The sequence below is a fragment of the Hemicordylus capensis genome, chromosome 6 (assembly GCF_027244095.1).
Source record: "Hemicordylus capensis ecotype Gifberg chromosome 6, rHemCap1.1.pri, whole genome shotgun sequence".
NCBI classification, from domain to species: Eukaryota; Metazoa; Chordata; class Lepidosauria; order Squamata; family Cordylidae; genus Hemicordylus; species Hemicordylus capensis.
In genome coordinates, this window is record NC_069662.1 from 104,247,196 (window position 1) to 104,274,373 (window position 27,178).

General features: G+C 42.3%; 1 protein-coding gene across 1 annotated transcript in view; it reads right to left on the minus strand.

Moving 5' to 3' along the window:
- CMTM8 (CKLF like MARVEL transmembrane domain containing 8) overlaps positions 1-26,560 on the minus strand; it is a 53,416-nt gene extending 26,856 nt beyond the window's left edge. Inside the window, exon 1 of the mRNA XM_053258896.1 lies at positions 26,042-26,560. Within this exon, the coding sequence (XP_053114871.1) occupies positions 26,042-26,221 (180 nt within the window). The 5' untranslated portion in view covers positions 26,222-26,560. The remainder of the gene's footprint in view (positions 1-26,041) is intronic.
- Positions 26,561-27,178: the final 618 nt, after the last annotated feature.

Genomic DNA, 27,178 nt, shown 5'->3' on the forward strand with positions numbered 1-27,178 from the left:
TACAAGACAGTAAAAGTTGTCTCCCACAATATATTATTGCTAGAGCCTTAGCCTATACCTGAACAAGACCTATGTGAGATTCTTTTGTATACTGTATAGTCATACCATTAATGTCAATCTTTGTTGTTCTTAAAATATCCACCTTCCTGTTACACCACCTATATATAGCTGTCCCAGTATTGTTTTGTGAATCTGTTTTTAAACATAGGAAATGCTCCCTAAACACTGGTTAGAAAAGAAAACTGAAGTAGCTGCTGTTACAAGAAAGCTTGGTACTCCATAGGGAAAACTTTGAAGAATATTTGTTGGCCAGACAATGAATCCATTGTTTTTACCTTTTACTGGTGGGGGAAGGCTATTGTGAAACAATTCTTCATTTTAGTGGCCTACATGTCCCACAGCGTAATCCCACAGCATGTCCCACATGCGGGCAATGTAGACCCACCTATGCTGCTGTATGGCTCTAAATCACCTTGTGATGCAGCTGCGCAAAAGGGCAGTACCAGCACTGCTAACTCTTCTGCTATTGCATGTTGCATGCCCCTTCTATTGGGGATAAAGGAAGCAGTGTGACACATGTAATTGCACAAGAGTAAGCAGAACTGGTTCTACCCTCTTGTGAAGCAGCATTGTCCATGTTATGTTGAAGGATATGTAAGCATCTGTGTCTTCTTTTTCATCCATCTATGTGGGACCATTCATGTTTTTAACCAGGAGACTGGATCAGTGTTCTCTCTAATTTTTTCCATCTATGTGCAGAATAAGTTTTGTTCTGGGCAGCAGTATCAAGGCAGAGTGTGCACATGTGCATTCAGAGTGGGGCATTCCTGATTCAACCTGAGCAGGATCTAAAATTAACAGAGCAGACATCTAAAAACTTGTGGGCACACGCATATGCGTACGTCTTAGAGGGAACACTGGACTGGACCTTTCCTCTATTTATGCACCACTAGAAGTAAAAAGCAGAGTATTGTTGTTGAAGTGCTGGACAAGGACTGGGAAGACCCAGGTTCAAATTCCTACACAATCATGAAGCTCACTGGGTGACTTCAGCCAGTCACCATCTTTTAGCCCAACCTTTTTCATAGGGTTGTTGTGAAGATAAAATGTGTGTGGGGTACAAAACCAAGTATGCTGCCCTGAGCCTCTTGGAGGAAGAGCAAGATAGCAATCAAATAAATAGATGTGCAAGTACTTAGATGTGCAAGCTCCTTTCTGGACAATTTGCAGCACAAGACATTTAAGACAAAACTCTTATAGTAAGAATCCAATCTTCTTAAAAAGAATGCAGGGACATAAACCTGCCTATGTCTACAGACTGAAATTGGTCAAGAGACCAATAGTCCAAGTAACCTGATAAGTAAATCTGGAAATACATTAATGAAAATGTTTGCTTTGAGAGAAGTAGTGTGTGTCTGGACAGTGCCTAGCATAACAAGGCACCAATTTATATTCAGCTCCTGTATATTTCTAGGCACTTGCATAAACTCATGTTCTTCTCCTGGTTCATAGACAATATTTCTTAATGCATATCTGAGTACAACAGAGTGGTCAAAACTGAAGCACACGTGTCCACAGAGCTTGATACATGCAAGAACAGTTCCCTTTTTTAATGAGCAAGGTGATATTTGATGTGTAGAACAAGAATTCCTGCCTGCAGGAGGAATTTTTCTTTTTATAGACACTAAAGGGAAATCTCTATGACAGAAAGGCTTTGGTTGGGCTGGCATACTTTATGGTGTCCCTTTTTTTGATGGATTCCAACAGAACAACTCGAGAAGCCTCTAGAACAATTGGATCTCACTGTCAAAATGTTGTTAAAGTTGACTGCCCAATCTGTCTCAGTCCTCCAAATACTTCATTTCTAAAACATGTTTCTACTTGTTTTACTCAATGCATGTGAAATGACACAATGCAACAGTTGCTTTCTAGATAAAAAGCAAGTAGGAGCTCCACAAGCATCACCTATATAAACAGTTTGTAAATTTTTAGGATGAAAGTTGGTAGACAAGGAGAGAGAAAAGAGAGACCCAAGAATTGAAACTCATTCAGCTGGACAAACTTATTCTCATGGACATCACATTCAGCTACAGACTTTCTCAATGTGGCATATAATAACAGGAAATCAATATGGCCAACATAAAGTTAAAATGATTAGTCTTATGAGCTTCCTACAAACAAATGTCATGAAAACAGCAGGCATGGTTTATAGTGTATAGCAGCACTTTTGTACCAGTGGCTGTGGTGAGAGGAAAAATATCACGTCCCCCCAACTTACTAACAACACCATTAATGGGAGTTTTGTACAGTTTGAGTCTCTGGTTCATGAAACTGATGTGCAAAACTAAGCCACATGGAAAAACTAAAAAAAACTGCAAAGCATTAGAAAATTCAAACATTATTTTTACTAGTCTGCTTGTGCATCTAACTGCTGTCATGAGTAGTCTAATCACATAAACCATATAACACTGACAGAACAGACTTGTGAAACTTCACAGATCAGATTTGGCATTTCGGAGTACTCTGTTCCATAACACATCCTGTTCAATGAAGCTGATCTGTGGAATGCCACATATCCTCTCCTCCAATATTACACTGCTCATGCAAGCAGAGCAGACTATGTAGATGAGGAGTCAAATGTACAAGTTAGCTTGCAGTTTCAACATCCTATCCAGCTCTTAAGCAGAACACTCAACACTGCACCTCCAACCAGAAAACACCATAAATTAGTAATGCATTTCTGTTGCAATGCTTTGTAAATCCTCCAGCAAGCCTTGTGCAAATGGAAAATTAAAGAACTGCCGCATCTCTAGTGCCAAGATAGGAAGTTCATTTACTGGGAAGGAAAACAAAGTGAGAGTATTTAAAGTCAATTATATTGACTTCTAGACCTACAGATCTCACTTGGCACTTAAAAGCTGCTATGTCAAGACCAATGTTGTTAGATATTGTATACTATGCAGAGTCCAAACTGCTCGTATCCTCAAGTAATGGAATCATTAATAGTAGAACTCTCAAAGCATGAAATTGGTCTCTCTGCAGAGGTTCAAACTGTATCTACTAAAGTTGAGAATTTCTCCATGAATCTTCTCTATGAAGGTTTTTTGCATCTGTCTTGACCTTGGCCTAAGTTCAGAACATTTGTCCTCATCTTTGTTCCAGTCATCATCTCACAGACAGTTGTGTCCTATTTTTACAGCTGCTGGGAGCAAACACCTCCATTTTTTTGCTGTGATTATCTTTGGAGTATGGAAGTCCTGTGGATTGTCAAGAGGTAGCAGAACTTTTGCTATATTAAGCTGTCATTGCCATGTGACTAGTGAAAAAGAAAACCGCCTTGGGGTTTTCTTTTAACGGAAGGCGGTATAAAAATGTAAAAATAAATAAATAAATAAATAAATAAATAAGGTGATTTCTACCTTTAAAGCCCTCCCAAGTAAACCTGGCTTTGGGCAATACTTTGATCACTACAGAGAAGGTGGTGTGTGCTTTCTGTTGAACTCCATGTGTGTTCTCAGAGAACTCTTGGTCTGGAGGTGGAATGGGACAATCTCTTCTTCATTATCCCATCTTTCCCAGACTTCTGACTCTACTGAGCATGCCTGGAACCTCCAGAATGTGGTGGGGAAGTCACAAGAGGGGCATCTCTATGCTCTGTCCCAGATCTTCCATCTTGTTCTCCTCATCCAATATTCATCTTTTATTTGTAAAAATTCTGCAGTTTTTACTGTTTTCCCTAATTTATTCTACTGCTTCTATCCATGGGAAAGGAGAGGGACTCTGGACTTCTCATTATTAAGAGCCTTATTAAGTTCACTACAGGTCAGGAATCCTTTATCCAGACTTCTGAAATCCGGAAAGCTCCAAAATCTCCAAAAGCACCATGGAGAGAGAGAGAGAAGCTTGTAGCTTCCATCTCTTCCAGTTTGCAGGAGCGATAGGGCCCTTGATTCCTCAGCTCATTAGAGATCCTTATCTCTTCCCCTCAGGCTTTGCTATCTGTCTTTTGTTTACTGCCTCTCAAGCTTCCCTCCCAGCAGGAGGGAAGGAAAGGAAAGGATGGGGGGGGGGAGGGAGGAAGACAAAAGAAGGTGTTTTTTTTTTAAAGGTGTGTGTGTGTGTGTGTGTGTGTGTGTGTGTATATATGAATGAGTTTAGGAGATAACTGGGGCACACAGATGAGTAAAGATCTAGCAGAATAAACAGGAACAAACAGGAATAGATGAGAAAAAGAGAGAAACATTGGCTTCAGCAACGGAGAAGAGCCCTCCTTTGGGGCAGAGCCAAGCTGGTTTTGTGAATGGGATCGCACTGCCGCTCACATGCTTCTCAAGCTGGTCTAAGAGAGGAGAAGGAGGGGTATAGTATAGTATATTAAATAAAACCTTTTAAAAAACCAAAAAACCAGCAACCTTTCATGCCCAAGATATCTCATTTATGAAAATATTCCAAAATCCGGAAAAATCCAAAACCCAGAACACCTCTGGTCCCAAGCAGTACGGATAAAGGATTCTCGACCTGTAGAAGTCTTATTAAGGAAGTCCTTTGCTTTCTAAGATTTTGCCAGACATTGAAATGAAAGCTAATATGTTCTGGATGGTGTTACAGTCCCCCTGTAAGATCAGGTACGTAGCTTAGGAGTGCCACTGGATCCAAAACGCTCTCTGATTTCTCAGGTTGAGGCAGTGGCCTAGAGCACTTTTTATCAGCTTCAGCTGTTATGTCAGCTACACCCATTTCTGGAGGTAAATGACCTTAGAACAGTGGTGCTTATGCTGGTAACCAGGGGTGTGCGAGCTGCCTCAAAATTGAGCCAGTTCTCACTCTAATTTGTTTTGATTCGAAGGTCCGACCTTGGACTGAAGCGACCTGCTCAGGCGGTTCAGGCCTGGATTGGTGGGGAGGTGGCCAGGGGGCTTCCATAATTGTTAAAATGTTTGTTAAAAATACTGCCATACTTACTTAAAATACTTACTGCCATCAAGGCCTCAAGGGGGGTGCTGTGATGGCTATGGGGAGGCTGCAGCAACTCCCCTTACCCTCACGTGTCTCCCGGGGCTAGTTTGGGCCCATTTCAGCCCTCTGCACACATGCACACTGTGCCCCCCCTTTTTTTGCCACTGTGCACACACACGGGCCATTTGTGTGACTGTGTGGGCTTTCTCTGTGGCTGCCCCGGGGCTTTGGAATATGCTCCCTGTCGAAATAAGAGCATCTCAATCTCCAATTGCTTTTAGGAAGACCCTCAGCACACACCTGTTTTCTCAGGCTGAAATTAATTTTAAACTGATGAATTGTTTTTATCAAATAAAATTGTATAAACTTTATTCTGTGAAATTGTTGTTTTTACTCTGTGTTAATTGTGTACACCGCCTAGAGACACACATATCAGGTGGTATATAAATATGATAATTAAATATATAATCGAATCAATTCTGAAACTTTTATTTCCTTCCACAATCTCCTACGAAGAATATAAGCAACAATATGTAACTAACTTAAAAGAATTCAGCTGCACTTCACTTGGGTCTGATGAAGTGAGTTCTAATGGCTCCAACAATGACACTTTCTGAGCAGGCTCATCGTTCAGAGATTATCTCACTCTGCAAATATTTGCCCCCAAAGCCCTCTTCTGTCCGATGAAAAGACAGGCCATTTGACTTAGCACAATGTGTCTGGTCATGTCTGATAATAACCAGATTCTGGAAAGAAATACTCAAAGTGCCCCTTAAAGTATTATGCATACCATTTTAAATTGCTTGGCTTGATTATTCTAGTAGATAATCAATCAATGGCATCTTGCTCTTAGGATGTTACTGCTTTTGTAAAAATAAAAGTGGAAAATAATTATTCAAAAATGCATCACTTGGTGTAATCTGTTAAGGTAAATGTTTCTGTGTGAAAGGCTGATGTTTTAGGAAAAAAGAGAGGTGAAGAATCTGTACTCATGTTTTAAAATGTATACATGAGTGATCCATTAGAATCTAACATACAAGAACAGTAGTATTATCTATAATATAGATAGAATCAAAACAGGCTTTTTTCACTAGCAACAGTGCAATCTCATAGCAGGCCACTTGCTTAGGTGGACAGGCGTAGGAACTCTGGAAGCTGCCTTACACCGTGTCAGACTATTGGTCCTTCTAGCTCTGTATAGTCTACTCTACACTGACTGGCAGCAGCTCTCCAAGATTTCAGGCAGGAATCTTCCCAGTCTCACCTGGAGGCTTTCCCATCAGCAATATGGGACCTGCAACAAAATGTGTATTTTGTTTTTAAAATTTATAAATCACCTATGTGACAGTCTTGTTAGGGTCAGCTTTGTTGAACTCCACCTCCAAGGTTTCCATGAGACAGTCTCTCTCCCATCACCTGCTTCCATTTGCTATTCTGGCAGGCTGTTCTCATGCACACCCTAACCCAGGCTAAGATGTGGGATTGGGCCCAATCCTGGTGGAGCAGTGCTGCCTAGCCCAGCTTTAAAACCCAGCTCTTAGCTGGGGTTAAGGGCTCAAGCGAGCCCTTAACTCAAGATCTGGGACCATGTGTTCTCTGGGGCTATGTTCAGCCCCAGCGGACACAGTACCCATCTCCTAGGGGAATCCCCCAATGCATCATGCATGTTGTACAGTGCATTGTGGGATATCTGAAGGCTGGGATGCATCATCCCAGCCTCTGGAGCTCTGCTCTGTGCCATGCAGTGCAGATTGTCTGGGAGCGCGGTCTACGTTCCCAGCAACAATCAAGCACTTGTCATGGGCATGGGGGGAGGGGGGGAGAAGAGATTAGTTCAACCACCCTTCTGCCTCACCCACTGCATGAATGACCTCAGGGTTTGCTTGCATTTTGTAGATAACAGAGGATGTTGAAAAAAATCTGTGCATCCGGGGGACTGAAAATAAAGGGAGTGGTGGTGGGTATAAGTAATGTAAGACAGGAATACCTGTGCCTCACCTGGCATCCTCTCTCCCTTGTATATTTCTCTTCTTCTTCTTGCCCTTCCCTGCTGCCCCCTTTAACATAATTTTCTCCCTATTTGGCACTGGCAGTGGGTAAATGCTTTGTGGTACACTTCAGGAAAAAGTGTTTTGGGGAAGAAATATTTGTGAGGAGGTTTGCCATCTATTTCTGCCACAGTTCCTGCTTCTGTTAACAGTTCCATCACAAACAGTTGTTCAATAGGTGTAGATGTCTCCAGTACTAAAGATGCTTCCAGTAGTGTAGATGTCTCCAGTAGTTAGGAAGATACTCATTAGGGAGGAAAAAACTACTGGATTAAAATTGGCATGTGTGCATGGAAGATTTTGTTTGCGATATAAATTCCAGTCATTCATAAGGCATCAAGAAGACATCTGAAATCCTAAGGCTGAAAATAGAGTCTTACTCCGAAATGTTTTGGTCTGGCTCCTATATCCAAAGAAAATTTGTCAAGGCTTGCCTTAATCATCTGGACATTTTGGAAAGACGTCCTTAAAAATTCTACCAGTACTTCAACTTCCACTTCCAACCCGCCATCAACCCCAACTTGCACCAGTTCATTTTCTGGACACCACAGTGCAATTACGCAGCATCCTATACTGGAAGCCAACTGACTGCTTAATTTACCTTTCTAGCTTTCAGTCACCATCCAGAGTGCACCACACAATCCATTGTCTGGAGCTAAGCTCCAAGATATAACCATGTTTGTTCCAATTAATCAAACAGTGACAAGAACCTGCAGGATTTACATCAACATTTTTTCTCCCTTTTTAAAAATGAACATTTTATTGGTTTTCTTTTTGCCTACCAATATACAGAATAAATCCAAAAATTCAACCAAGCGAACATACACAACTCAAAACTATATATCATCCTGGGGAAGTCAAGAAACAGATTGACAAAACCAGACAGATAACCAGGAGTCAACTTCACAGCAGAGGAAGTAACTGGTAGCCATTAGCAGCCCACAGGTAAGGCCTCAACAGCTCATCAAGGATCTAGTTTATCCCAAAAAATAACCTCTCACAGGCCTTTACAGACGTCTCCCAATGTGAAGTAACTATGCACCAGTAACAATGGACCATCCAACAAATACAAATTGAGGAACTAGCTAATGCAAAAAACCCCCACAAAAAACCACTACAAACTTTGTTGCCATACTCAGTACTACGGGGTACCTACTCAGTATCACAGGGCCCAACAATGTCAGCCATAACACCAAGAACGTATTTACCTATACATCTAAAGCAGGCCTGCTCAACTTAGGCCCCCCAGCTGTTTTTGGACTACAATTCCCATAATGCCCAGTCACAGTGGCCAATAGTCGGGGATTATGGGAATATTAGGCCTACATCTGCAGAAGGGCCGAAGTTGAGCAGCCCTGATCTAAAGTGATATGTCAGTATGTACCAACAATGCCCCTCTGTGCCATTTAGAAATTGTAACACTCAGAAGTGTTCAATCTCCTTGGACATTTAGTGACAGACTTAAAAGCTGCCAAACTTCAGCAAAAAGGTTTCAAGGGAGAGTCTAAGACAGGGCTGCACAACTTTGGCCCTGCTGCAGAAGTTGGACTACAACTCCCATAATCCCCAACCACAGTGGCCAATAATCAGGGATGGTGGAAGTTGTAGTCCAACAGCAGCTTGAAGGCTGAAGTAAGAAGTAAGCTGAAGGCTGTGCAGCCCTACTCTAGGATGAAAAGGCTGCATGGGAACTGATTAGCTGATTTGACACTATTTACACTGATAACAGTCTCAGCAAAGTCTGGGAGTGGCCAGCCTACTGAGATTTGTATGTACATTATTCATCTTGCTCTGCCAATTTGTTACCAGTTGGGGATGGGTCTCATTCACTTTCCTTTTCATTTGTGCTCTGCATAGTAATATGACACACCTACTGCTATCTCTTGGAATGCTGGGCCTCCTGGCCTTACTTTATGATGAAGTTTCCCTCCCAACTTCATGGTGTGGGTGTGTGTGTGTGTGTGTGTGTGTGTGTGTGTATATAATCTGCCAACTAATTTCATTTCATGCATCTAACAAAATGGGCATTGGCCCACAAAAGCTTATGCTGCAATAAATATATTAGTCCTTTCAAGTGCCACAAGACTCAATATTTTTGCTAAGCATATTAGCAGACTAATATGGCTACCACTCTGGAATAATTCCTCATAGTAATACAGCAGCTATAGGATTCTCTGGATGGAGCACAGCATGATTATATGTAGCAACATACTCTGCTGTTTCATGTTCCGTAATCATTCAACTAGTACAATGATAAGATGTTAACTATTCAAAAGAATATTTGGAAAAAATAAGTGCAGCTGCTGGTTCACAGCTTGATTCAAAATGTTCTAAGAACAATTGTTCATTTGTTTCTGTTTTCTGTCTCTATGGTATCAGTCATGCGTATCTAAGTATGGATTCTTCTACAGTCTACCTGAAATTTGCTGGCACCTTGGTTACTGTGGTCTTTAGCAAATCTGAGACCAAAACTGAAAACTTATATGAAGTGCAATTTTAAAGTTACATTGATTTAGATGGAAGAGTTAAGCAGGTACTTAGCTCTTCTCATTCAAGTCTATTCTTTTGCCAGATAAGCTAGGAACACAGCGAGTTGTACAATAAACTATGCTGCAACTGTTTGGTCTTAGTTGTACTTGGGAACTTCCGTCATCTTATTTTTTGAGACATTGGACTTATTTGCAGTGATTCCTAGAACTCGCTCTTACCTAGTCAGTTACTAAGCTCAAACAGCCTGTACACGAGGCTGGTTCACACGATCCATCAAATGTCTGTTAAATGAAAACCAGAGATTCCAGTGGTGTGTGAACTCCTGCGAAATTTTTCATGTGTACTCAGGATTTATTTATTTTTGGACAATCTTGATTTGCAAGTGTGCCAACCTAACAATAAGCTGAGATCCGAAATCTTAGATTTGAACTGGGCTTGTCAATGTTGGCTTAATGTTGGGTTGCCGCAGTGCCAACTGGAGATGGTCAAAAAAACCTTCACACGACATGCTCTGTGGAAGCAAACATACTTCCAGGATCTCAGGTTTTCATTTAACAGACGTCAGATTGATCGCAAGAACCAGCTCAGAGTATTTTTTATATTAAAGTAATGAATCTGAAAACATTATATTCATCTCTGAATTCAAAGCCCTTATGTTTATGTATCTAAGATCACTAGTCTAGTCCCCTAGAGGTAATTTGATTGATATTAACTGTCCCACATAATTCATTCTCTAGGGATGAGGTCTAGTAAAATGCAACATAAATGCTTTTAGATATTGGAACATTTAGAACTGAGTTATTTCTCATTTCCATCTGCAGAACTGCCTTTGACACCTTGAGGTGCGTCCACAGTGTTTTTTCCCTCCAGGATATGTCTCACAAAACAGCTGGTGCCTCTTCTCCATTCTTAGAACCTCCTCCATTCCTTTCCAATGGGCCTACTCAGGAGGAGGGGGAGGCCAGCTCAAGCATCTCCTCTAGAGCAGGACTGGAATGAAGATCCAGAAAGATGTACGGTTCTTGCTGCCTATGTAATACCTTCATGTGTTTGGCACCAGCCGTTTGCGGGTTCAACAGCTCCCTTTGTGAGCTTGTGCCTCCAAAAGCCTTCCTAGACCTGGCTAGGAACAGGAATGTGGGCTGCCAGCCCACATCTTCCTGCATGGGTAATATCCAGCAAAGTAAATGTGTGATGTAACATCATTTGCATTCACTGCTTCCCTACTCCCAGCAAAAATCAGCTAATGAATTAGAGCAGGGAAATCCTGAATGTGAGGACATCACACAGAGCGTTTCTTCTATCAGACATTACCAAGGAGATGTGTGGGGTAGACTGATTGCTAGCAGCAGCCATGGGTTCCCCATAATGTCTTGTTCCCCATAAGGTCTTGTCCACCCCCAGCACAACAGTACCTCCAGTGAGTGTTGCTGGTGTCCATCTTACACTTCTCTTTAGATTGGGAGGGCTTTGGGGACAGGGATCCATTTTATTAATTTATTATTTCTCTATGTCAACTGCTTTGGCAACTTGCATTGAAAAGCAGTATATAAATATTTGTTTGTTTTTTTGTTACGCCTGGACTGCTCCACCATGCCCCATCAAGCTTACTTAACATGGCAGGCTGGTGTGACTACTTCAAAATGGCTTTGTTTTTTGTGCATGTGGACTGCAAACACATAAGAGAAGCCCAACAGCATATGCAGACAAGGAAGCACAAACTGGGACATGGGGGCAAGGGTAAATAAAAAGCAGGGGGAGAGAAAAAGAAGAAACAAAATGTAACCAAGACTAGAGTATGGATGTGAACAAGTTTTTGTCACAAGCAACTTCACGTGCTGTATTCTGTGTAGGAGAATATGTATGTACCTTGTCTCATTTGAAGTGAAGGACAAGTGGGAGATTCCCACCCCCCACTGCCAACCTCAGGAGGACCAACAGGATAGCCCCTGAATGCACCATTCAGATCATTGTCTGACTTATGTTAAAACAATTAAATAAAGGCAATTTTAGGCCACCGTTACAGTGTATAGTAAATGGAGCAAAAATGTAGTACACGAAACAGACCTTACCCTTTGAAAAGCATTGCTCTAATAATTTTAGCCTCCATCTCTAAATTGCAGGAATTTAGTTCTATATTTTTTAAAATTGACACTAACAGAAATACAAATTTATGAGAGGGACAAAATGAAACGCACACTTTCTCGGAGTATATTACTGTGCACATGAATGAATGAGGCAATTCAGGGATTGCTCACAAACATATGTTCCTTAAAGACTCTTCACAGGGGAAAAAAATGCCTTTTTTAAAGACTAAGAATTCCCTTTGTTCATCAAGTGTATGTCTCTGGATTGTTGGGTTTGGGGTGGGTGGTTTCCAGGCTTTTTTTCAGGTCTTCCATTCAGTCTGAGTGTGAAATGTTTATCATCCCCTTGTCAATCTCTCTATTATTTTCTTTGTGCTCAAGGCACATTCCATGTCTCACCTTTCATGGTTTTAGCATTCCCCCCCCCCATCTAATCCTCACCCTTCTTGAACATCCCCCACACCCCCCACTAAAGCACAACAAATAGTCTTTTCTCAAGGAAATACTGTTTGTGAATAAGGAAATTGTAGGGCTGACAGGAAACAGAGTTTAAGAGAAGCATATGTTTTAAAGGCAACCTGGGGGTACAGGGGAATGTGTGTGTGTGTGTGTGTGTGCACGTACGTACACACACCCCACATATACATCTCAGGTCTCATACACTCAGAAAATATCAGTTTTATTTTTAAAATGCACATTATCTTTTTTTTTTTTTTAAGAAAAGGTATAGTCTTTTGAAATTATAAATACATTGACTCAGAATTTGACTTCCATGGGAGTTTTGACTGAACACAAAGGGCATAAGTGAACCTAGGATTCATATGCCACATTTTTTACAAATATTTCTAAAATGATAAAATAAACCAGATCTGCAGTGCAATGTCAGATCCAGTCAGGAGACCAAGACTTCTACTACTACGACAACAAATATTTATATGCCGCACTTCAACCAAAGTTCTCAAAGTGGTTTATATAGAAAAAGAAATAATACATACATGAGATGGCCCCCTGTCCCCAAAGGGCTCACAATCTAAAAAGAAACATAAGACAGACACCAGCAACAGCCACTGGAGGGATGCTGTGCTGGGGTTGGATAGGGCCAGTTGTCTCCCCTTACTAAATAGAAGAGAATCACCACTTTAAAAAGTGTCTCTTTGCTCAGTTAGCATCTTCTAACACCCAGATGAGTTTGGAAAGAAGATTGCTGTTGGATTTCAGCAGTTAAACCAATTTTGTTGTCAGTGCTGATGCCACCAAGCTCTGCATATCATCTAAATCAGCAAATACCAGGGAGGCAGTAGACCTGAACTGGTCTTCAGAGGTCTGGATGGGGGCAAGTAAGCTGAAACTTAATCTGGAAAAGTCAGAGTTGCTCTGAGTAAGCAAAACTGATTATCTGAATTGTGAGGTGAATCTGATCACACTCCCCTGAAAATTGAAATTAGCAGCTTGAAAGTTTTCCTGGACCCAATGCTGTCCTTGAGCTCAGGTGGCAGATGTCGAGGAGTGCCTTTTACCAGCTACAGCTGGTACACCAACTGCTCCTCTAATGGGAGAAGTCAGACCTGTTCTCTCAGTCATTCATGCATTGGTTACAGCCAATCCAATCCAGACTGGATTACCACAATGCACTCTATAGGGCTGCCACCTTTTGAAGACAGGGGTATAGCTATAATTGAGTGGATGGGTTCAAAGAACCAGGGCCCCCCAACTCCTGAGAGCTCCCTAGCTCAACTCCTTCCTATTTTCTCCAGTGTCTCCCTCACTATGAGGGGCCATAGGGAGAGGGTAAACACTAGGGATGTGCATGAACCTGTTCGGTTCATGCTGAACAGGTTTGGAACCCCTGTGTTCGAACTGGTTCAAACGCAGAGGCAGTTTAAGGCACAGGGAGGGTGCTCTTACATCCCCTGCCATGCTTCAACCTCTGGCGCTGCTTCAAAAACCGCTGTCATGGAGCAGCTGCATACCCTCTTGCCACCCCTGTCAGCATAATACCAGAAGTGGCCCGCGTGTGCAGGCCACTTCCAGTATAACGCTGACCGGGGCAGCAAGAGGGTATACAGCCACCCTGTGACAGCAGTTTTTGAAGCAGCACCAGAGGGGAAAGTGTGTGTGTGTGGGGGGAGAAGAGCACCCTCCCTGCGCCTTAAAGCTACCTCCCACCTCCCGCGAGTGCACAGAACCAATTCCATGCACATGCCTAGTGAACACGGGCCCCCTCTCCCTTAACTAAACCTCTGCTTGAAGAGTTTGGAAGCTTCAGCTGGTCAAGAGTCCTACTGCAAGGATACTTTTGGGCACTAGTTGCTTCAGAAGTATTGCACCTCCCGTGGCAGCTTCACTGTTTGCCAGTTTGCTTCTGGACTACATTTAAAGTGCTGTTTTTTACCTTTAAAGTCCTAGACAACTTGGGGTCAGGGTATCTCCCAGGTTACATTCACCCACATGAATCTACCAGGAACCTCCATTCTTCATCACAGGCACTGCTTGTGGCTCCACAATTGACTTGGCTGATGGAACTAGGGACAGGGTCTTTTCAGCTGTGGCCTCTCGGCTTTGGAGTACCCTTCCAAAAGAGCTTCATTGGGCTCTCTCTTTTAGGGCTTTTCAAAAGTATTTAAAGACCCTGCTCTTTAGAGAGGCTTTTTACTGTGCATTTGTTGTCTGGGTTATAAACTCATTTTTTAATAAGCATTTTAGCTCAATTTCATACTGCTCTGCTGCCATTCTTTTATTTTTATTTACTATGATCTATTATTCCTGTGAACTGCCCCAAGCAGCATTGTGCTGAAGGTGCGGGATATAAATTTTTTAATCAATCAGTGCTACTGTTACAACTGGCTAGACTAGCAGGCATGACAGATTTTAACTGATATTGTAGTTCAATGACATTTATTTTTAAAAAAAGATTGAGATCATGTAGACTTCCGTGATTTCTACATGCTTATATCTCAATATTAAGGACCAGATCCACTTGTGTGCAACAACAACCAGGGCTGCACACGGAGAGTTCTAGAAAAACAATAAGCAATAATGCAGTTCAGATGTTTAGCAGGGAGGGGTTGTGGTGCGTGGTTACATTGATAGATTGAGTGATTGATTAAGTGCCATCAAGTCAGTGTCGAAACCACATAGATTCACTCCAGGATGATCTGGTCTTCAACTTGGCCTTTAAGGTCTCTCAGTGGTGCATTCATTGATGTCATAATCGAGTCCATCCACCTTGCTGCTGGTCATCCCCTTCTCTTTCCTTCAACTTTTCCCAGCATTACGAACTTCTCAAGGGAGCTGGGTTTTCACATAATGTGTCTGAAGTATGATAGTTTGAGCCTGGTCATTTGTGTCTCGAGTGAAAATTCTGGACTGATTTGTTCTAGTATCCATTTGTTTGTTTTCCTGGCTATCCATGGTATCCTCAAAAGTCTTCTCCAGCACCAAAGTTAAAAAGCGTCAATACTTTTTCTATCTTGCTTCTTCAAAGTCCATCTTTCGCATCCATAGAGGGTCACAGGGAAAACCATTGTCTGAATGATTCTAATCTTTGTAGGTATAGACACATAACATCATCTAAATATCCTTTCGAAGGCCTTCATTACAACCTTAACAAGTGCTAGCCTGTGGCGTGTATCTTGACTGCTGGATACTTTACTGTTGATGGTTGATCCTAAAAGGCAGAAGCTATCCACCACTTCAATGTCTTCATTATCAATGAAGTATATGGTTAAATACACCCTTCAATTTTCTTGCTGTTAATACTATTGTCAACTTTCTAAAAGGACTGCCTGGGCACAGGCATGGCAGCTAGATCAGGGGAGAACCCAGTGCTTGGTATACAAGATTCTTCATTCAAATAAGGATAAATGTGCAGAGGTATGCTTCTCTATGGTTATGACTCCTAGTTGGATCAGCGCACAAGCATGTGGCAACTAAAGCTAAGACAGAAGCAAAGTAAGAGGACCCATGCTTTTGGGACTGGAACTTGGTGCTGACTCCATGGCTGGAGGAGCTGCAGCTATTGGCCCTTCTGAAACTAAGTGATACTGACCAACTACAGTAATCCCTCATCAACCACGAGGGTTCCGTTCCAGGAAAACCTCACAGTTGGGGAATTTGCAGTAGACGAGCCATTGAAATAAATGGCAAACAGGGTATGGGGAATCACGGTTGCGAAAGGACCACAAAATACAGGAACAAAACAGGAACCCCCGCCAATCACCAGGATTGATTAAGAGGAGTGAAGGGGACCCCCCAAATGACCCCAATCCCTAAAAGTGACCCCAATCCACAAAAATGACCCACTGACCCCACAAAATCACACACACAAAAAAACCCAATTGAAAAAAATCTCGCCAAACCACAGATACTCAGGTCACAGTTGGCAAGCCTGGTGTCATGGCTCAGACTTCTGACTCAGAAGAGTAAGAGCAGGAGGATTTGCCTGCTAGTGAGGGCTCAGAGGCACAGCAACAGGATTTAGCTGGGAGACCAGACTCTGGAGCTGAGGATTCGGAACAGCTGCCAGACATGATTTCTGATGAGGAGGAGCCTGGGATTTCACCTGTCTTGAGAAGACGCCTCAAGAGGCAAGCTCAGTGGGAGTCACGCAGGCATAGGAGATAACAAGAGAGGAAGCAGAAGTGCTGACTCAGGGAAGCCTGATGGCTGCTAGTTCTCTTGAACCATATATATTTAGCAGTCTGTCAGTTGCTCAGATGCTGTTAACAATGTCGCTGACCACAGTCCATGTGCTATTCTGAATTCCTACTTTCCCGAATTCCAGTTTGCCCTTGTTTATGCTTTCCTGCTTTGTTCTGTTAATTCCTTGTTTCTGGTTTCCTTTGCTCTTTCAGTCTTCGCTCTGTGTTTTCTTTTCAGTTATTACTCAGTTATTGTTAGAGAGGGGTACCTAGTTCAGTTCAGGGGAACTTAATTCATTTACTATTTTCTTTGTGAGCCTTTTATTTTCCTTTGTGTAGCTTTGCTGCTACTTTCTGTTAACTCACAGGGGGAGCGCTGAAGGGGGTTGTAAATCCTGTTGGGTGAGCCAAGCTAACAGATTTACGACAACTGGTCACTATTTCCTGGTCATGCATACTCAAATCCACGACTGGGAAACTCGCGGTTGGCGAGGGATACTGAATAAATATACCTCTCACATTCCCCGAAAGTTAACAAATCAGAATGTTCAGGTTGCTAAGGATATTGTTACCAAAGTGTTTTACTTTCTCAGCGGGAGTTCAGAGAGAACATATTGTAAGGAACTGTGACTTATAGCAGGCTGATTTTTTTTTAGAGAAGATTGGAGTCCAACTTCTTGACTCAGTGCTATATTATTATACTATATTATATATACTATATAGTATATAGATTATACTATATCCTGCTCAGATGGACCACGATTTGCAAAGATGTGGTTTTCACAAAATATCATCAAATATCTATTTTGTTTCTTTAAAGGAACAGGATCATCAATCCTTTAAAATTTTCTAGTGGAGGTGCAACAACAGAACCCCAGTGCAATCTTTGGCAACAATTTTGTCAAGCTTTGTCCATATATATGGAATAATACAGCACTGAGTCAAGAAGTTGGACTCCAATCTTCTCTTAAAAAAATCAGCCTGCTATAAGTCACAGTTCCTTACAATACGTTCTCTCTGAACCCCTGCTGAGAAAGTAAAACACTTTGGTAACAATATCCTTAGCAACCTGAACATTCTGCAAAGTGATCTGTAACAGCTTGGAAGCATGTGAGCATTTACTCATAAGATTGCTGGAAAGGCAAACATATATACTATCAGGCCTGTCACCTGCACAACAGGCATAAATCAATGAGTGAAGTTATTCCCAGAAAAGCTTTGCCTGTGGACTCCTATCATACACAGCTGTTAAAACATGGAGCTATAGTTCAGAAAAGTGGAACCAACCCTATATATTAGCAATCTACCATTTTGTCTTTTATCTGGACATCCCCACAAATGCTTAGCAGCATAAGCATACCATTTCGGAGTATGCCTTCTACCAAGAAGAGCAAACATCAAAACCATTGCACGCTTCCTCTACTGTTTTAAACCAGAAGATTCCTTCCTTTCTAAATGGCAACTACATTTTAGTAGTGCACAGTTCCCTATCCCAATACCTGTGATCCAGAAAAAAATATTTTGATCAATATTTCCTTTCATATTTTCAAGATTAGACATTACAAAAGACACAGGTTGAGTACTGAAAAGGGCATCCTCATCTGTCTTGAGTCGTCTCCCTCCCCACACCCTAAAATGTAGTATCACTTAGTGCATATTGTGATATGGACTACATGTGGGCAGTATCTTCCCTGTCCCCACCGATGTCAGCTAATTATGTTAAACATAGACAAAGGGAAGTGGTCCGTCCCATGACATCACATCCTTGCATAAGCAATAATACAAAGAATTATTTAGACTTTGTACAATGATGAGGGAAAGAGTTCAATAGGGGTATGGTATGCCATTCTCTGTAGCAGTCCCATGACTTCTACAAGAGGGAGGCAGCCACCAGTTACAAGAAAAGGTACTGTGAAAGCTGTCTGTTAAGTCTATGTGCAATATTCATACAGGGGAGTTGCTACTCTAAAAAGCCCCAAAAGTTCACAGCAGAGTCCTCTGAATGTTTAGGCAAAGATAAGCAGGAGTGTGTAAACAGGTTCAAATCCAAACCAGTTCATTATCAAACCGGTTCGGTTCAAAGGTTTGACTCCACCACAGACCCAACATCCTCCCCCCGGTTTGGGGGCTTGTTGAGCCATTTAATTCTCTCATCTTTAAAAATTACTCCCTCCAGGGGGCTTCTCCAAGGTGGCAGGGGGGTTCCACGGAGGTTCCCCCTTCCCCCACCAGTCTTCCTTTATGCAAAAATTGCCCGGTTCCGGCAGTCTTCAGCCCTTTCCAGGGCTATTCCCCAGCCTGCCGGCCATTTTGGAGGCCACCGCGCATGAGCAGTGGGACCCTGCATGGCTGGGTCATGACCCAGACCACGCAGGGTCCCACTGTGCATGCGTGACAGCCTCCAAAATGGCCACCATGCCGGGGAATAGCCCCAAGAAGTGCTGAAGACTGCTGGAACGGGGCAATTTTTCCATAAAGGAAGGCTGGCGGGGGAGGGGGACCTTGAAGAAGCCCCTCAGAGTGGGTAAGTTAAAAAAAGAAAAGAAAATTTTGAAAAAAGTTCAAAGAATCACCCCCAAACCAAACCGGGGGGTGGGGGTGGTGTTCCAATGGGGGGCAAAACCAAACCGGCCCAGTCCGGTTCGAATTCAAACCAAACTGGGCCAGGCGGTTTTGTGCACACCCCTAAAGATAAGTCCCCTAAAGATAAAGTTCAATAGGGTTTGCTTCCTAATAACTTACCCCTAAAGATAAGTTCAATAGGGTTTGCTTCCAAGTAAGTGTGAATAGAATCGCTGTTTTAATAAAGATATTGTAAGGGTAAACATGTCCTATGGATTGCAGCCTTTATGCGGTACAAATACAGATAACCCAGAGCCTTGACGTTTCACTGAACTGCCTGGAAAAAAATGAAGCAGAAAAAGTGGACTTCAATCCAAGTACATCTTATCAAAGAAAAGCACAGTGAGTTTGAGAACAGTGCTGCAAGCTGGGAGAAGAAAAGCACAGTGAAGGAGAACAGTGTTTTGAGGAATATAAACAGAATGACAATGACTGCATTTTTAAAAATGATTTCAGAAAATTCTTAACATTTTGCAAACGCATTCATCTATATAACAAAGAATTTCTTCCTCGGTGTAATCTACAATTCTTAGAAACACACACACAGATGTAATAACAAGCAGACTTCAGCCCTTGCTGCTAGTGTTTTGTAACAGAGTTCTTCACCACACTGTGAAGTTATTCCTACCATTCTTAAAAGATCCTATATCCTATTTGGTTGCTTTTGTTTGGAAACAATGGAGAAAGGAATTAGTCACTCTGGCCACTGGACTGTTTATCTGTAAAAACACAGCAGTTTTACACTCTCAAAGTAGCAAGGCATATGTGATCAAACAAATGGTCTTCACATCATCATCAAAGCCAAACAGTCAAGCAGAACAATTCATAAGAGGAAGGGTGAAGCACTTTCAAAGAAAAGTGGAACAAAATGTTTTAGATCCCCTAATCATTAACCACTTAAAATTAATTTGAACTGGGAAAAACACACAGTGGCATGCCATGCAATTATTTGGAGCAATAATGTTCACAATCATAGTGGCAGTGTTTCTGACTGTACTCTTGAGTTTATGGATCATTGTTTGAAAATAAAAATACCTTTTGTCACTGAAAATATTTCCATTTCACAGGCTGAGATGTCAAAAAACATATACTAAAGGCATTTAACACCACCACTATCAAGGGCACCCCACAGTCTGTAATAACCCACAGGTTACTTGGGTAGAACATCACACTGAAGGTGTGACAGCCAATTAATGCAGCAGGAGAGAGTCACCTCCCAATTCTTCTATAAAACAGGATTTAAAGGCGAGACCCCTGGAGGTGTAAATAACCTGTTCAACAAAGGCCCAGGGGGAAAAGAAAAAGAAATGTTACAGTTATAAGTTGATTTATGTGGGTGGATCTTTACACTTACACAAAGTGGCACTTGAAGGAGAACTCCTCACTTCACTGCAAAACACTCCTTGAAAGCAGTTGCTTGGGCTTGTAAACATGGAGCCAAATATTCTGCCTTTATTGCGACTCTCAAAAAGATGCCATGCTCCAGCCTTTCAAAGCAACCATACTAATAAAATTAGAGTTACAGGCCGATGATACACAAGTCTAACAGGGATGTTAGAGATCAGTTGTTGCTATGGTCACAGAAGCAGCAGCACCTCTGTTTCTGACCGGCTGATGGGGCCAGAGTTTGTGATAGAGCATCTGCTTTGCATGCAGAAGGTCCCAGGTTTAATACCTGGTTTCCCAGGTAAGGCTGGGAAATATACCATATCAGGTATATACATATGATAAACAAACAAATCATGAAGAAGCTGCCACCAGTCAGTGTAGACAACACCGAGCTAGAGGGACCAATGATCTGATAAGTTAGCTTACTATGACAAATGATGACAATAAAAAAAATGCAGGCCTACTCATGTGTGAAATATTGGGGCTATAGCTCAGTGGTAAAGCTTTGCATGCAGAAGGTCCCACATAACTTCACATCCAAGAATTTCTGTGATTCTCGAATGTGAAGTTATTTTTGGATGCAATTCTCTGTTAGTGCAATTTTGGCTTAAATTTTAAAAAAAACTATTAAAAAATGACCAGTTTAGTTGAAATGAAATACACAAAGTACTGCTATCCTTCACTACCTATGTGCCAGTTTTCAGAGCTTTCTGCCCAGCCATTACCATGTTCCAAATTCTCTCTTTTCCCCATAGATGTCTGTATATTTTGGTTTGAGAAGTCGCTCTTGCACAACTGTTCTACTTTAAAAGGATTTCTCACTTGTTTTCTTCCTTTTGAAATAATGCGGGGTGCACAGGAGCACCTTGTCAATTTTTTTTTTAAAAAGCTCATAGAGCAGTTATCACAGCTGCAATCGGGATGGGGGGATTGCTAGAACTGCAGAAAGCAGGCTTCCCTATATGTCCAATATTGGACCCAATATCGCTATTGAATATACTGCACAGGCCTAATAGCAATCAGATAGCATTACACAAGAACCCTATACAGACTCTGCATCATAGGATCACAAGTCAACTCCCATAAAGATCAATTCAATCTTATGGATTTTATTTTACATAGGCTGGAATTTACTCTTTATTTTCTTTCTTGGAAATATGTTATACAAAGCTCCAAAAAGATCAAGACTTAAAACAACTTTAACTTGCCTTATTCAGTACCCATCCTTTCTTGCATTCAGTACCATCCTATCTTTGTTTCATTACATTTCCATCTTGCATACATGTGATGTGATTGGGAAGCTATGGTCAGTCACAGCTTCCTAGTGTGTTCACATGGAGCAAAACACATGTGATCATCACACATGATGATTTTCATACAGATTTTGCCATTTTTCCTACACTGAAGTGCCTTCCGCATCTGAAAAAATACATGCTTTTGAAGTGGTTGACAGCAGGAAGTCAAACCATTAAATCAGTTCCCGCTCAGGTTTCATCAATATTTTAAACTCTCAAATTCAGTTCTGATTCAGATATTACTTTAAGAAGGGGTTCAGGAATCCATTAAAGACACTTTGAATGGGTTTTGAACAAATTTTGATTCATTTCATTCAGAATATCAATTTTTTAATGCTTACAATATAATTCTAAAAAATGAATTATGGTTTAAGTGTGCCGGCGATGTCGACTCCTGGCGACCACAGAGCACTGTGGTTTTTCTTTGGTAGAGTGCAGGAGGGGTTTACCATTGCCATCTCCCGCACAGTCTGAGATTATGCCTCTCAGCATCTTCCTATATCGCTGCTGCCCAATATAGGAGTTTCCGGTAGTCTGGGAAACATACCAGTGGGGATTCAAACCGGCAACCTCTGGCTTGCTATTCAAGTTATTTCCCCACTGTGCCATTAGGTAAATACAAGTATGCAATTATAACTATTTAACTTGAGAGATAAATATATCAAGTTAAATAGTCATAATTGCATACTTGTATTCATTTTATAGAGTTACATTGCAAGCATAAGAATTTGGTATTAGTTGCATTTTGAAAGATTTTAAGATAAACAAAATGCATGCAGGAAGGTAAAAACAAGAAAATAAGACATCAGTCATACAACTGATGTATGAAATTCCTGATTACTGAACCACTTATTTTGAACCTGTTATCACTTTTAGGTTCAAGGCAAGCAAGATATTTTCAATTCAGGTTCAATTTTACTTCACAAGAAAAAATATCTCTGAACCAGTTCTTAGGTTCAGGTTTGGTTTGACTCCTTCTCAGAGACAGGATGCTACAGTGTCTACACCAAACACAGCTTCTTCCAAACATCTTTCTGCAATGAATATGCTTTCCCAAAAGAGCGAGAACATGGACCACATAAAGCAGTAACTACCACAGGGGAAAGAATGTAAATGAAATTACCTTGTGGGGGAGGGCAGGAAGGTTGAGTGAGCACACACTAAAATTCTGAGGGACTAGTCTAATACTGAAATGCTCCTGAACTGGTATGTAACACCAGATCTTGAACTGGTGTCCAACATCAGCAATGGACCGGATGTGGGTAAACAAACTGAGACCTAATCAAGACAAGACTGAAATGCTCATGACTACTAGGATTGCTAATCCTGGAACAAGAACACAGCCTACTCTGGATGGTATTGCACTCCCCTTGAAGAACTTTGTTCAGAGAATACTCCTAGATCTAGCCTTGCATTTGGAAAACCAGGTGGCAGGTGTGGCCAGGAGTACCTTTGCACAGCTATTGGGTGCACCAATAGTACCCATTCCTGGAGAAGGAAGACCTAGCTGGGATCATGCATGCCTTACTTTACTTTAAAGGTAGATTGCTCTAACATGGGATTACCTTTGAATAGTGTGCAGAAAATCCAGCTGAGCAAAAGGCTGCTGTAGAATTTTGACCTGCATAATGCAAATCTATTATTATGCCATTCCAGGAGTTGCAAGTCAACAAATCTAGCTCAGAGTACTGGTTATTACCTTTAAAGCTCTAAATGCTTTCAGACCAGGACACTGAAAGGACTGCCTCTCTCATGTCAGTGGGGAGGTGCTGCTCCTTATCCAAACACCATCAGAAGTTCAGTTGGTGGTTATACAGGCGGGCGAGGGTCTTTGCTGGGACTCCTTACCATGGAAGTCCTTCTTGGCTTCTTCCATAATGGTATTCAGAAGCCAGGAAAATTTGTTCAGGATGTACAGGATGCTTAATTTCTATGCTTTCCCCCTTTTGTAACTGTTATATTTATGGTCATTTTATCTGAGGTTGTGTGTTGTTTTTGTTCCACAGGGGTAGCTGTTTTTGTTGCTGTCTCTGCAATACACTAAGACTTCTCTAGTACCTTAAAAGTGAACAAATGAATTTTAAGCCTAAGCTTAGGGACATAAGAAGCTGCCTTATATCAAGTCAGACCATTTGGTCCATCTAGCTCAGTATTGTCTACATAGACTGTCAGCGGCTTCTCCAAAGTTGCAGGCAGGATTCTCTCTCAGCCCTATCTTGGAGATGCCGGGGGGGGGGGGGGACTTGGAACCTTCTGCATGCAAGTGCTCTTCCCATAAAGGGAATATCTTACAGTGCTCACATGTAGTCTCCCATTCCAGGGTGGACCCTGCTTAGCAAAGAGGACAATTTATGCTTGTGCTTGCTACCACAAGACCAGCTCTCCTCCCATAGACCAGCTTTCATAGACTCAAGTCCACTAGTCCATGAAAGTGTATGCTAAAATCAGTTTGTCAAAGGCAGGGCTTGAAAAATCCATGGCACCCAGCAATGTATCTGTGGTGCCTAGACTAGGAAATTCAGAGGTAGAGTTATTTAATAAAGTATTTGTCCTAGGCAACCCTTTTCTGTGCTAAATATGTAATGTTTTTTGTAAAGAGGATAGAGAGAAGGCAATTTACCCTCCCCTTCTACAGTGTTCATCACTAAGTCTGGTAATTTTGTCATGTCCATTGTCTAGTTCCCAGATTTGAGGGCTGTGTCCATGGGCATCCCCCTGATTTGTTTTATGGGTAATTTTTCTCTCGCTTCGAACATCCATGGTTGCGTCCTAGATTCAAGGGGAAAAATTTCAAGGCCTGCTTTAAAGTGACAAAAGACTCTTCGGTTGTTTTAATTGTGTTGTTACTGTTTTAAATTATGGGGATTGTAAGCTCCTTGGATGGCTTTTGGACATGATGGAAAAGCAGGATATAATTTTTATTTTATAAATACAAGAGGTGGATAACACAAATACCTGTTGCAGTACCTTAACCCAACTTGCCACACCATACTACACACTCAGGTAATGAATCTCTCAGGACACCTCAAATTTCCATCTCTCTCCCAGCTGTTCTCTTCTAGCACACATTCTTGGAATGGATTTCTGGGCTGATAGCTGCATTCCAGAGCAGCTTTCTTCCTCTTCACTACCAAAGGCTTAAGAGAATGAAATTCTGGTCACAGTTACTGAAGTGTTTACAGAGGATAAAGTCTGACCTGAACATACAAAATCACTCTGCTTCAGCTTCTCAGGATTCAGCCAATACCCCCAAATTTAGATATACAGTGCATATAGTTATCCAATTTTCACAACAATCATGTGATCACATATATGCTATCAGTTGTTTTAGCCCCTCTGTATCAACAAATCTACAGGGGGGGGGACCAAACTCACTCCAGGGCATATTCTTTGTGCTAAAGCTCTCCTGCCCAAAAGGTATTTCAGGCCTGAATTAATTCACAACAAACTGAGAATAGGCTTGTAAGGGTGTCAGTGGGGGACAATCACAGAGCAAGGATTAGAAAGAGAAAGAAGCACTTTTGAAAAGGGAGGGTGCTTAGGCAGATTCCAAACCATCAGATTAGATTAGATCACCTGTGTATGTTCCAAGACTCCCATAAGGGGGAATACAGGAATATTCTAATATCTTTAATATTAAGATAAAATGTGCTCTTCTTGCCTTTCTTTCTTTCAAGCCTTGGGGCTGGTCTACATCTCACAATTACCATGCAGAAACACCTCCATTATAATGTGAAGCACTAAGGAAACATATCCCACTTCCTCATCACATGAGAGGTCTCCACACAAGCGTTGCACAGTGCTGTTGGGGAATACATTGTTTCAGGCCTTAAGAACCTGTTTTTCAGTGCCAAGTTTCAGACTCAGATGAAATAAGAGAGTACATCTAAGCATGTATAGAGTTCCCTTCACCACTGAGTAACTATTACAAGTTGCCCACATTAGCAATTCCCAGTCAAAGAAGAAAAGAGGCAGAGCTGAACTTTCCTTTGTTATTAAACTCCCTTTTATAAGTGTGTGTGTGTATAAAAATTCATAATCCTTCTGTATTAAAGATCTAGGACTGTGGTCTAATATTCCACCCATACCCCCCAATTGGGGTAATATCTGCATCAGTGGTCATGTAATTACTATAAAACCATTATCACTGTGGAAACTGAAGTGGGAAGGAAAAAGATAATAATAAATGAAATCCCATCCCAAAGAGCGGAATACTGTGACTTCTTCGGCGAGATGCTACTGGGGTTGTCCGTTCTCCAGGATTGGCCTGGAAGGACTATCCAGGAAGCAGCATTAATCTCCAGGTGACTATGGAAAGAAACCCTGGAGATTTTCAACTGGTATGTGTAATTATTTTGGGGTGGGTGGAAAAAGAGGCCTCCCATGAGTAGCTTCAATCGGAATTGGCAACCTTAGATGCCGCCCAATCCGACGCGTGTTTACGCAGAAACAAGTTCGGAGTTCCATGGGAGATTCTGCCAAGAAAACAAGTCAACTCCTCCTTATTTACTTACGATCTCAGCCACCATGAGGATCCCGGGCAAGGTCTTCAGGAACTCCCTGTCGTAGGCGAGGGTGCTGGAAGTGGACGAGAAGTTCACCGTGAAGGAGCTGCTGGTGGTGGTGACCGTGTGAGAGCGAGGACGCGGCGGCTGCTCCTGGTGATGGTGCAGCTCGTGGGGCTGTTGCTCCATCTTCAGCCGCGGGGGTCACAACTCCCAACGTGCCACCGCCGCCCAGCGCCCCGCCACTCTTCCTCAGCCGCCCAAGCCAGGGCGACTCTCCTCGCCCGCAGAAAGCGCCTGGGACTGCTGCACTTGCCGGAGGCTGCCCCCTGAGAAGCACGTTCCGCGCAGGGCTGCTCGGGAATGGCCGGACACAGGAGCCTGAGGGAAAGAGGCAGCTTTGTCTGGCGCTGGCGGCGCGGCTCCAGGGGGCAGAGCTTATGGGGCGGACGCGAGGGGGAGGCTTGTCTTCCTCTCCGCACCGCCGCCGCAAGTGAGTGTGAAGAGGAGAGAAAGGAATGGGGCCCTTCCAAGCCCACGTGTCAATATTTTGTTTCCTTCTCCCCGCCCCCTCAGTTACCTCCCGCTCCACGTTTTCTCCTCTTGGCCCCAATATGAATTTCCTCAAATGAACTTAAATTGGACTATAATATTTACGTGTGCAGGATTATTAAGGCGCAAGGGGGGGCAAAGGGGGAAGTGCCCCCTCAAGTAGTTTGCCCCCCTCATTTCATGGAACGTGGGAAGCTGCCATATACTGAGTCAGGCCATTGGTCCATCTAGCTCAGTAGTGTCTTCAAAGACTGGCAGCGGCTTCTCCAAGGTGGCAAGCAGGAATCTCTCTCAGCCCTATCTTAGAGAAGTCAGGAAGGGAACTTGAAACCTTCTGCTCTTCCCAGAGCGGCTCCATCCCTAAGGAGAATATCTTACAGTGCTCACACTTCTAGTCCCCCATTCATATGCAACCAGGGCAGACCCTGCATAGCTAAGGGGACAAATCATGCTTGCTACCACAAGACCAGCTCTCCTCTGTTTTATGTGGGACACAGCTCGCCCACCAATAAGTGCACTTTGCCCCTTCTGTGCACTCCCCCTCCACCCAAAAAATTTTCTGGTGCCGCCCAGCATGATTAAGGTGGCAATTCT